The sequence below is a fragment of the Heterodontus francisci genome, chromosome 23, assembly GCF_036365525.1.
Source record: "Heterodontus francisci isolate sHetFra1 chromosome 23, sHetFra1.hap1, whole genome shotgun sequence".
Classification (NCBI taxonomy): domain Eukaryota; kingdom Metazoa; phylum Chordata; class Chondrichthyes; order Heterodontiformes; family Heterodontidae; genus Heterodontus; species Heterodontus francisci.
Genome location: NC_090393.1, coordinates 65,843,595 through 65,856,261, shown reverse-complemented (window position 1 = coordinate 65,856,261; position 12,667 = coordinate 65,843,595). Strand labels below are relative to the sequence as shown.

The 12,667-nt window shown below is 48.3% G+C and overlaps 1 protein-coding gene across 4 annotated transcripts in view; it reads left to right on the top strand.

Moving 5' to 3' along the window:
* The window catches only part of med15 (mediator complex subunit 15), a 219,181-nt gene that overhangs the window by 151,409 nt on the left and 55,105 nt on the right, over nt 1-12,667 (top strand). For all 4 annotated transcript variants that reach the window (XM_068055440.1, XM_068055438.1, XM_068055439.1 and 1 more), the window contains 2 exons: nt 9,317-9,451; nt 10,214-10,277. In XM_068055440.1, coding sequence (XP_067911541.1) covers nt 9,317-9,451; nt 10,214-10,277 — 199 coding nt within the window. The remainder of the gene's footprint in view (nt 1-9,316; nt 9,452-10,213; nt 10,278-12,667) is intronic.

Below are 12,667 nucleotides of genomic sequence, written 5' to 3'. Positions count from 1 at the left end.
AACTGTATGCCAGTGGAGTCAGCACCTTCAGGAACTGTACCCCAGTGAGATTCAGCACCTTCAGGAACTGTACCCCAGTGAGATTCAGCACCTTCAGGAACTGTACCCCAGTGAGATTCAGCACCTTCAGGAACTGTACCCCAGTGAGAGTCAGCACCTTCAGGAACTGTATCCCAGTGGAGTCAGCACTTTCAGGAACTGTATCCCAGTGGAGTCAGCACCTTCAGGAACTGTATCCCAGTGAGATTCAGCACCTTCAGGAACTGTACCCCAGTGAGAGTCAGCACTTTCAGGAACTGTATCCCAGTGAGAGTCAGCACTTTCAGGAACTGTATCCCAGTGGAGTCAGCACTTTCAGGAACTGTATCCCAGTGAGTCAGCACCTTCAGGAACTGTACCCCAATAAGTGTCAGCACCTTCAGGAACTGTATCCCAATGAGAGTCAGCACTTTCAGGAAATGTATCCCAGTGAGAGTCAGCACCTTGAGGAACTGTACCCCAGTGAGAGTCAGCACCTTCAGGAACTGTATCCCAGTGAGAGTCAGCGCCTTCAGGAACTGTACCCCAGTGAGAGTCAGCACCTTCAGGAACTGTATCCCAGTGAGAGTCAGCACCTTCAGGAACTGTATCCCAGTGAGAGTCAGCACCTTCAGGAACTGTACCCCAGTGAGAGTCAGCACTTTCAGGAACTGTATCCCAGTGAGAGTCAGCACTTTCAGGAACTGTATCCCAGTGGAGTCAGCACTTTCAGGAACTGTATCCCAGTGAGAGTCAGCACTTTCAGGAACTGTATCCCAGTGGAGTCAGCACTTTCAGGAACTGTATCCCATTGGAGTCAGCACCTTCAGAAACTGTACCCCAGTGAGATTCAGCACCTTCAGGAACTGTACCCCAGTGAGAGTCAGCACTTTCAGGAACTGTATCCCAGTGGAGTCAGCACTTTCAGGAACTGTATCCCAGTGGAGTCAGCAGCTTCAGGAACTGTATCCCAGTGAGGTTCAGCACCTTCAGGAACTGTACCCCAGTGAGAGTCAGCACTTTCAGGAACTGTATCCCAGTGAGAGTCAGCACTTTCAGGAACTGTATCCCAGTGGAGTCAGCACTTTCAGGAACTGTATCCCAGTGAGAGTCAGCACTTTCAGGAACTGTATCCCAGTGGAGTCAGCACTTTCAGGAACTGTATCCCAGTGAGAGTCAGCACCTTCAGGAACTGTACCCCAGTGAGATTCAGCACCTTCAGGAACTGTACCCCAGTGAGAGTCAGCATTTTCAGGAACTGTATCCCAGTGGAGTCAGCACTTTCAGAAACTGTATGCCAGTGGAGTCAGCACCTTCAGGAACTGTACCCCAGTGAGATTCAGCACCTTCAGGAACTGTACCCCAGTGAGATTCAGCACCTTCAGGAACTGTACCCCAGTGAGAGTCAGCACTTTCAGGAACTGTATCCCAGTGGAGTCAGCACTTTCAGGAACTGTATCCCAGTGGAGTCAGCACCTTCAGGAACTGTACACCATTGAGAGTCAGCACCTTCAGGAACTGTACCCCAGTGAGAGTCAGCACTTTCAGGAACTGTATCCCAGTGGAGTCAGCACCTTCAGGAACTGTACCCCAGTGAGAGTCAGCACTTTCAGGAACTGTACCCCAGTGAGAGTCAGCACTTTCAGGAACTGTACCCCAGTGAGAGTCAGCACCTTCAGGAACTGTACCCCAGTGAGAGTCAGTACTTTCAGGAACTGTATCCCAGTGGAGTCAGCACCTTCAGGAACTGTACCCCAGTGAGATTCAGCACCTTCAGGAACTGTACCCCAGTGAGAGTCAGCACTTTCAGGAACTGTATCCCAGTGGAGTCAGCACCTTCAGGAACTGTACCCCAGTGAGATTCAGCACCTTCAGGAACTGTACCCCAGTGAGAGTCAGCACTTTCAGGAACTGGATCCCAGTGGAGTCAGCACCTTCAGGAACTGTACCCCAGTGAGATTCAGCACCTTCAGGAACTGTACCCCAGTGAGAGTCAGCACCTTCAGGAACTGTACCCCAGTGAGATTCAGCACCTTCAGGAACTGTACCCCAGTGAGAGTCAGCACTTTCAGGAACTGTATCCCAGTGAGAGTCAGCACTTTCAGGAACTGTATCCCAGTGAGAGTCAGCACCTTCAGGAACTGTACCCCAGTGAGATTCAGCACCTTCAGGAACTGTACCCCAGTGAGATTCAGCACCTTCAGGAACTGTACCCTAGTGAGAGTCAGCACTTTCAGGAACTGTATCCCAGTGAGAGTCAGCACTTTCAGGAACTGTACCCCAGTGAGAGTCAGCAACTTCAGGAACTGTACCCCAGTGAGATTCAGCACATTCAGGAACTGTACCCCAGTGAGATTCAGCACCTTCAGGAACTGTACCCCAGTGAGAGTCAGCACTTTCAGGAACTGTATCCCAGTGAGAGTCAGCACTTTCAGGAACTGTACCCCAGTGAGATTCAGCACCTTCAGGAACTGTACCCCAGTGAGAGTCAGCACCTTCAGGAACTGTACCCCAGTGAGATTCAGCACCTTCAGGAACTGTACCCCAGTGAGATTCAGCACCTTCAGGAACTGTACCCCAGTGAGAATCAGCACTTTCAGGAACTGTATCCCAGTGAGAGTCAGCACTTTCAGGAACTGTATCCCAGTGGAGTCAGCACTTTCAGGAACTGTATCCCAGTGAGAGTCAGCACCTTCAGGAACTGTACCCCAGTGAGATTCAGCACCTTCAGGAACTGTACCCCAGTGAGAGTCAGCATTTTCAGGAACTGTATCCCAGTGGAGTCAGCACTTTCAGGAACTGTATGCCAGTGGAGTCAGCACCTTCAGGAACTGTACCCCAGTGAGATTCAGCACCTTCAGGAACTGTATCCCAGTGAGAGTCAGCACTTTCAGGAACTGTATCCCAGTGGAGTCAGCACTTTCAGGAACTGTATCCCAGTGAGAGTCAGCACTTTCAGGAACTGTATCCCAGTGGAGTCAGCACTTTCAGGAACTGTATCCCAGTGAGAGTCAGCACCTTCAGGAACTGTATCCCAGTGAGATTCAGCACCTTCAGGAACTGTACCCCAGTGAGAGTCAGCATTTTCAGGAACTGTATCCCAGTGGAGTCAGCACTTTCAGGAACTGTATGCCAGTGGAGTCAGCACCTTCAGGAACTGTACCCCAGTGAGATTCAGCACCTTCAGGAACTGTACCCCAGTGAGATTCAGCACCTTCAGGAACTGTACCCCAGTGAGAGTCAGCACTTTCAGGAACTGTATCCCAGTGGAGTCAGCACTTTCAGGAACTGTATCCCAGTGGAGTCAGCACCTTCAGGAACTGTACACCATTGAGAGTCAGCACCTTCAGGAACTGTACCCCAGTGAGAGTCAGCACTTTCAGGAACTGTATCCCAGTGGAGTCAGCACCTTCAGGAACTGTACCCCAGTGAGAGTCAGCACTTTCAGGAACTGTACCCCAGTGAGAGTCAGCACTTTCAGGAACTGTACCCCAGTGAGAGTCAGCACCTTCAGGAACTGTACCCCAGTGAGAGTCAGCACTTTCAGGAACTGTATCCCAGTGGAGTCAGCACCTTCAGGAACTGTACCCCAGTGAGATTCAGCACCTTCAGGAACTGTACCCCAGTGAGAGTCAGCACTTTCAGGAACTGTATCCCAGTGGAGTCAGCACCTTCAGGAACTGTACCCCAGTGAGATTCAGCACCTTCAGGAACTGTACCCCAGTGAGAGTCAGCACTTTCAGGAACTGGATCCCAGTGGAGTCAGCACCTTCAGGAACTGTACCCCAGTGAGATTCAGCACCTTCAGGAACTGTACCCCAGTGAGAGTCAGCACCTTCAGGAACTGTACCCCAGTGAGATTCAGCACCTTCAGGAACTGTACCCCAGTGAGAGTCAGCACTTTCAGGAACTGTATCCCAGTGAGAGTCAGCACTTTCAGGAACTGTATCCCAGTGAGAGTCAGCACCTTCAGGAACTGTACCCCAGTGAGATTCAGCACCTTCAGGAACTGTACCCCAGTGAGATTCAGCACCTTCAGGAACTGTACCCTAGTGAGAGTCAGCACTTTCAGGAACTGTATCCCAGTGAGAGTCAGCACTTTCAGGAACTGTACCCCAGTGAGAGTCAGCAACTTCAGGAACTGTACCCCAGTGAGATTCAGCACATTCAGGAACTGTACCCCAGTGAGATTCAGCACCTTCAGGAACTGTACCCCAGTGAGAGTCAGCACTTTCAGGAACTGTATCCCAGTGAGAGTCAGCACTTTCAGGAACTGTACCCCAGTGAGATTCAGCACCTTCAGGAACTGTACCCCAGTGAGAGTCAGCACCTTCAGGAACTGTACCCCAGTGAGATTCAGCACCTTCAGGAACTGTACCCCAGTGAGATTCAGCACCTTCAGGAACTGTACCCCAGTGAGAATCAGCACTTTCAGGAACTGTATCCCAGTGAGAGTCAGCACTTTCAGGAACTGTATCCCAGTGGAGTCAGCACTTTCAGGAACTGTATCCCAGTGAGAGTCAGCACCTTCAGGAACTGTACCCCAGTGAGATTCAGCACCTTCAGGAACTGTACCCCAGTGAGAGTCAGCATTTTCAGGAACTGTATCCCAGTGGAGTCAGCACTTTCAGGAACTGTATGCCAGTGGAGTCAGCACCTTCAGGAACTGTACCCCAGTGAGATTCAGCACCTTCAGGAACTGTACCCCAGTGAGATTCAGCACCTTCAGGAACTGTACCCCAGTGAGAGTCAGCACTTTCAGGAACTGTATCCCAGTGGAGTCAGCACTTTCAGGAACTGTATCCCAGTGGAGTCAGCACCTTCAGGAACTGTACCCCAGTGAGATTCAGCACCTTCAGGAACTGTACCCCAGTGAGAGTCAGCACCTTCAGGAACTGTATCCCAGTGGAGTCAGCACTTTCAGGAACTGTATCCCAGTGGAGTCAGCACCTTCAGGAACTGTATCCCAGTGAGATTCAGCACCTTCAGGAACTGTACCCCAGTGAGAGTCAGCACTTTCAGGAACTGTATCCCAGTGAGAGTCAGCACTTTCAGGAACTGTATCCCAGTGGAGTCAGCACTTTCAGGAACTGTATCCCAGTGGAGTCAGCACTTTCAGGAACTGTATCCCAGTGGAGTCAGCACCTTCAGGAACTGTATCCCAGTGAGTCAGCACCTTCAGGAACTGTACCCCAATAAGTGTCAGCACCTTCAGGAACTGTATCCCAATGAGAGTCAGCACTTTCAGGAAATGTATCCCAGTGAGAGTCAGCACCTTGAGGAACTGTACCCCAGTGAGAGTCAGCACCTTCAGGAACTGTATCCCAGTGAGAGTCAGCGCCTTCAGGAACTGTACCCCAGTGAGAGTCAGCACCTTCAGGAACTGTATCCCAGTGAGAGTCAGCACCTTCAGGAACTGTATCCCAGTGAGAGTCAGCACCTTCAGGAACTGTACCCCAGTGAGAGTCAGCACTTTCAGGAACTGTATCCCAGTGAGAGTCAGCACTTTCAGGAACTGTATCCCAGTGGAGTCAGCACTTTCAGGAACTGTATCCCAGTGAGAGTCAGCACTTTCAGGAACTGTATCCCAGTGGAGTCAGCACTTTCAGGAACTGTATCCCATTGGAGTCAGCACCTTCAGAAACTGTACCCCAGTGAGATTCAGCACCTTCAGGAACTGTACCCCAGTGAGAGTCAGCACTTTCAGGAACTGTATCCCAGTGGAGTCAGCACTTTCAGGAACCTTATCCCAGTGGAGTCAGCAGCTTCAGGAACTGTATCCCAGTGAGGTTCAGCACCTTCAGGAACTGTACCCCAGTGAGAGTCAGCACTTTCAGGAACTGTATCCCAGTGAGAGTCAGCACTTTCAGGAACTGTATCCCAGTGGAGTCAGCACTTTCAGGAACTGTATCCCAGTGAGAGTCAGCACTTTCAGGAACTGTATCCCAGTGGAGTCAGCACTTTCAGGAACTGTATCCCAGTGAGAGTCAGCACCTTCAGGAACTGTACCCCAGTGAGATTCAGCACCTTCAGGAACTGTACCCCAGTGAGAGTCAGCATTTTCAGGAACTGTATCCCAGTGGAGTCAGCACCTTCAGGAACTGTACCCCAGTGAGATTCAGCACCTTCAGGAACTGTACCCCAGTGAGATTCAGCACCTTCAGGAACTGTACCCCAGTGAGAGTCAGCACTTTCAGGAACTGTATCCCAGTGGAGTCAGCACTTTCAGGAACTGTATCCCAGTGGAGTCAGCACCTTCCAGGAACTGTACCCCAGTGAGATTCAGCACCTTCAGGAACTGTACCCCAGTGAGAGTCAGCACCTTCAGGAACTGTATCCCAGTGGAGTCAGCACTTTCAGGAACTGTATCCCAGTGGAGTCAGCACCTTCAGGAACTGTATCCCAGTGAGATTCAGCACCTTCAGGAACTGTACCCCAGTGAGAGTCAGCACTTTCAGGAACTGTATCCCAGTGAGAGTCAGCACTTTCAGGAACTGTATCCCAGTGGAGTCAGCACTTTCAGGAACTGTATCCCAGTGGAGTCAGCACTTTCAGGAACTGTATCCCAGTGGAGTCAGCACCTTCAGGAACTGTATCCCAGTGAGTCAGCACCTTCAGGAACTGTACCCCAATAAGTGTCAGCACCTTCAGGAACTGTATCCCAATGAGAGTCAGCACTTTCAGGAAATGTATCCCAGTGAGAGTCAGCACCTTGAGGAACTGTACCCCAGTGAGAGTCAGCACCTTCAGGAACTGTATCCCAGTGAGAGTCAGCGCCTTCAGGAACTGTACCCCAGTGAGAGTCAGCACCTTCAGGAACTGTATCCCAGTGAGAGTCAGCACCTTCAGGAACTGTATCCCAGTGAGAGTCAGCACCTTCAGGAACTGTACCCCAGTGAGAGTCAGCACTTTCAGGAACTGTATCCCAGTGAGAGTCAGCACTTTCAGGAACTGTATCCCAGTGGAGTCAGCACTTTCAGGAACTGTATCCCAGTGAGAGTCAGCACTTTCAGGAACTGTATCCCAGTGGAGTCAGCACTTTCAGGAACTGTATCCCATTGGAGTTAGCACCTTCAGAAACTGTACCCCAGTGAGATTCAGCACCTTCAGGAACTGTACCCCAGTGAGATTCAGCACCTTCAGGAACTGTACCCCAGTGAGAGTCAGCACTTTCAGGAACTGTATCCCAGTGGAGTCAGCACGTTCAGGAACTGTATCCCAGTGGAGTCAGCAGCTTCAGGAACTGTATCCCAGTGAGGTTCAGCACCTTCAGGAACTGTATCCCAATGAGAGTCAGCACCTTCAGGAACTGTATCCCAATGAGATTCAGCACCTTCAGGAACTGTTCCCCAATGAGAGTCAGCACCTTCAAGAACTGTATCCCAATGAGATTCAGCACCTTCAGGAACTGTTCCCCAATGAGAGTCAGCACCTTCAGGAACTGTATCCCAGTGAGTCAGCACCTTCAGAAACTGTATCCCAGTGAGAGTCAGCGCCTTCAGGAACTGTACCCCAGTGAGAGTCAGCACCTTCAGGAACTGTATCCCAGTGAGATTCAGCACCTTCAGGAACTGTATCCCAGTGAGAGTCAGCACTTTCAGGAACTGTATCCCAGTGAGAGTCAGCACTTTCAGGAACTGTATCCCAGTGGAGTCAGCACCTTCAGGAACTGTATCCCAGTGAGTCAGCACCTTCAGAAACTGTACCCCAATAAGTGTCAGCACCTTTCAGGAACTGTATCCCAATGAGAGTCAGCACCTTCAGGAACTGTATCCCAATGAGATTCAGCACCTTCAGGAACTGTTCCCCAATGAGAGTCAGCACCTTCAGGAACTGTATCCCAGTGAGTCAGCACCTTCAGAAACTGTACCCCAATAAGTGTCAGCACCTTCAGGAACTGTATCCCAATGAGAGTCAGCACCTTCAGGAACTGTATCCCAATGAGATTCAGCACCTTCAGGAACTGTTCCCCAATGAGAGTCAGCACCTTCAAGAACTGTACCCCAGTGAGAGTCAGCACTTTCAGGAAATGTATCCCAGTGAGAGTCAGCACCTTGAGGAACTGTACCCCAGTGAGAGTCAGCACCTTCAGGAACTGTATCCCAGTGAGAGTCAGCGCCTTCAGGAACTGTACCCCAGTGAGAGTCAGCACCTTCAGGAACTGTATCCCAGTGAGATTCAGCACCTTCAGGAACTGTACCCCAGTGAGAGTCAGCACTTTCAGGAACTGTATCCCAGTGAGAGTCAGCACTTTCAGGAACTGTATCCCAGTGGAGTCAGCACTTTCAGGAACTGTATCCCAGTGAGAGTCAGCACTTTCAGGAACTGTATCCCAGTGGAGTCAGCACTTTCAGGAACTGTACCCCAGTGAGATTCAGGATATCCATTTGCACAGGACTCCCGATAAAGTATTTTTACAGCGTCATCACTATTGGAAAGTATGGAAACATGACAGCTCACTTGTATACAGTAAGGTCCCACCAGCAGCAAAGGGATTAATAACCAGATAATCTGTTTTGGTGATGATGGTTGAGGGAGTAATGTTATCCTGGACACCGGGAGAACGTCCCTAAAATAGTACTACAGATTCTTTTATGTTCACCTGAAAGTTCAAACGGGGCCTCATATTAATGTCTCATCCAATCGACAATGCTACTTTCCCTCTGTATTGCACTGAAGCATCAGCCCAGATTATGTGCTCCAGTCCTGGACTGGGACTGGAACCTTATGATAGGGGTGAGGGTGCTGTGAACTGAGCCAAGGCTGACAAATATAATCTGTACCGCTGTCTGCTGACTTTCTGGTTTGTACTTGGGTGATATTAGTTGTTGCTTCCTGTAATGTTCCGACCGTGTTAGCTTTCGTGATTGATGCTCCAAGTTTATTGAGAAATAATCTTTTAGGTTACAGGAGAGTTCCCTCTCCAGCATATATGATAAAAAGAACGGTATAAATTTGGGAACAATTACACAGTGGCACTGTCCGCTGAGGATAGGGATGGAATCTCAGATAGAGGGAATTCTTACTGTTGAAGTTTGTGGTCCATTTTTATTTTTTGTGGCTATTAGTTGTTGTAACAGGCACCAGCACTCGGTGACACACTGTGTCCCAGAGCAGGCACAGGCCCTTAGCCTCTTGTTGTCAAGCTGCCAGATGTGTAGGTTTTTGAGTCCAGCCATATATTTAATGTCTGCTTCAGAAACATTACTGTGTGTGGGGAAAATAGTTGATGTGAATTCCTACACTGGTTTATAAAGGCTCAGGACTCCAAGCTAAGTGTCCTCCTTTGGTGTTACAGTGAATCCAGGCTCAGTTCCAAGCCCAGCTGGTCGGACACAGACTGAGGAACAACAATACCTTGACAAACTGAAGCAGCTGTCAAAGTACATCGACCCTTTGAGGCGAATGATCAATAAAATAGACAAAAATGAAGGTGAGTATTAATACCTGAAAGATGACATTCTTGCCTGGTGATTGGGATCAGATCCTAGACTGAAGGTCTGGAGCAACCTGGAGATGTTTCCTCACATAAGTCATGGCAAGTTGGTGGTTTAAAGAATATTTTCTCTGAATAGTACAGAGGGGCCCTAACCTGGATTTGTAGCAGGATTTTTCCTCCCAATTTACTATCATGTAATAAAGTTTTGTTTTGGCTGGGTTATGTTAGTTATTTATCATAAAATCTTTCCAAATAGCTCATAGTACACTAGAACAAGACGGGCCAGCTTCCATTCTCGGTCTATGCTGAGCTAGCTGATCTCAGCCCGGGCATATCTGGAGCTATAATTGGCCTCAGTGTCTTTGGGCTAGCAAGGGGAGAATGCAGTCAGGGGTCCCTCTCCTGTTGGCTTATCCATTCATCACTGCTGGCAAGTGCATCTGCGAGTGGACCCCAAGTGTAGAGGAGATTAGATTTCATTTTTTTCAAATTCATTCTCTGGATGTGGGCATCACTGGCAGGGCCAGAACTTATTGCCCATCCCTAGTTGCCCTAATAGGGTGGCTCTTGACTGCTGGTAGCGGTTTGGTACAACTAAGTTACCTGCTAGGTCACTTCAGAGGCCAACCCCTCGCTGATGGTTGTAGTGAGCTTCCACCTTCATGTTACACAGTTATCATTAGTGTAAATGCTAATGCCATTGTCACGTGATTCTGTCATAAAACAATCTAACAGACTGACCACTCTGTATTACAGACAGAAAGAAAGATCTAAGTAAGATGAAGAGCCTTCTGGACATCCTCACTGACCCTAACAAGCGGTATGACATCTATTGTACTGACATACAGTGATGATGTGTTATTATATTGGGACTGCCTTTCTTGTGTGTATTCTCCGTTCCTTGGCTGATAGTTGATATTCATAGGCAAGGCCACAATCTCATGAATTTAAGAAGATAGGAGCAAGAGGGAGCCATCAGTCCCTCAAGCCTGTTCCACCCTTCAATTAGATCATGACTGGTATGCACCTCAACTCCATTTATTCACCTTGCTCCATATCTCTTGTACCTTTACCGAACAAAAATCTTATCTCAATCTTGGCCATCAGTCCGTCAAACCTGTCCCCCCAGCACTAACGTGTTTTGGCTCAAGTCTCCTTTGGCACTTGTACCATCCTTGGTCAGCAGTTCCCAAGGGCCGCTTGCAGTGCTGCCATCCTGAAATGTTGAGTGGGCCCTCCCAGGGGTTAGTGCATAGACACCCGCAGGCAGGTTTTCCTCTTGGCTTTGCCTGGGAATTGCCCAATCATGTGCAGGGCTACTTTTGGATTTTAACCAAGTAAAACCGTGCAGCATATTAGAGGTACTTTATCTGCTGGGGAATTTGCCTGCGGGGTTATTGGCAGCTGAATTGAAGGACTTCCAGCCACTGATCTACCCTCCAGGTTCCATTAGTAGTGGGGTTGACTGAACAATTATCAACAGTGCTTTGGGGTATTGCAGACCAGGCTCAGGCCGGATTACCAAGTCTTGCTGTAGAGGGTTGATTTGATTATAAACTTCCATTACCAGGTAAGTCATCTTAGAGCCATCTCAGTACCAAAGGGAGTCTAATGACCTTGTTACCCCCTCTCTAGTTGGTGACTGGATGACTGGGTTTGAGTCCTTGCCAGGTGGCCAGTAGTTACCAGGGGTTCCTCACGAATGACTTTGAGACTAATACTCCTTGGCATGTAATTTCAGTGCATTGTCACTACCTAAGGACGCAGCATATTACATCCCAGTTAGAAGTGCATATTTTCACCAGTAGCTGCTTTGCCTGACTACAACCCAATCATGCTAAGCACCGAGCCCTGCATATATAAGCTGCTGTTCTGCTTAATAAAAATCTGTTGGTGCGTTTCAGAGTAAGGAAATTAGCTGAAGGATAGAAAATGAAGAGTATTTGTTCGAGGAGCTGTGTTGAGGGGAGGCGGGTGTCCTAGGGCTTGTTATTGGGACCACAGGTGTTTCTAATTTACACCGCTGACCTGGATTCAGAAACTCAGTGATGATGTTACCAAGCTGACAAGGTTTTAGAGGAATAATTCAGAAATTACGGAATGAAGTGGATAAAACAGATAAATGGACAGAACAATGTCAAAGAAATTTAATGTGGACAAGTGTAAAATACTGCACTAAGGAAGGAAAAATAGGCAACACTCATACTCCTTGAATGGGGTTGAAATAACAAACGGTGAAGTTGAAAGAGATCTATGGATTTTAGTAAACTTGACGCCAAACAGTCCAAACAATACGGAGCAACAATTAATAATAGAATGTTGAGCTACAGTCGGAACAGACACCAGAGGAGTTGGAACTGACTGATCAGACCTACCTAGAATACTGTTCCAGTCATGGAGACATTCAAGCTCTGGAGACAGTGCAGAGAAATGCACATGCTGATCCCCAAAATCAGGGGTCTGATTTATGTTGGAGAAACTGAGGCTTTTCAACCTGGAAAGGAGGTGTCTGAGGTGATCTTGCAAAAGGGATAAAATTGGCTGTTGTAAATTGCCCCTAGTGTAGGTAGGAGGTAGGGAATATGGGATTACTCTAAGGTTAGTATAAATGAGTGGTTCTTGGTCGGCACAGACTCGGTGGGCCGAAGGGCCTGTTTCAGTGCTGTATCTCTAAATAAATAAATTTAGGATTATTGGCAGGAAATGCTTCACACACAGAACAAGCAATGAATGGAATGGACATCTGGATAGAGTAGTGGGGATGAAAACTATGGGAATTATTGGGTCTCTCTGTAAATAAGTGAATTACGATGGGCCAAGTGGACTTCCTGATCTGTCATTACCTTATGGTATAAAAATCATCTCAGTGAGGCATTGGAAAAGCATTAAAGGAACAAAAGAATGTTCAAATAGGTAAGATAGTGTGAAGATATGGGAGAAATATAAAATAAACAACTCTAAAAGAGAGGAGCAAAGGGACCTGGGGTGCATGTACGCAAATTGTTGCAGGTAGCACGGCAGGTTTAGAAAATGTAAGGCGTATGGGATCTTGGGCTTTATAAATTGAGGCATAGTGTTCAAAAGCAAGGAAGTTACAGTGAACTTTTATAAAACACTGGTTCAGCCTCAACTGGAGTATTCTTTAAGGCATGAATAGATAGATTTGTGGTCTCGCAGGGAATCAAGGGATAGGGGGAGCGGGCAGGAAAG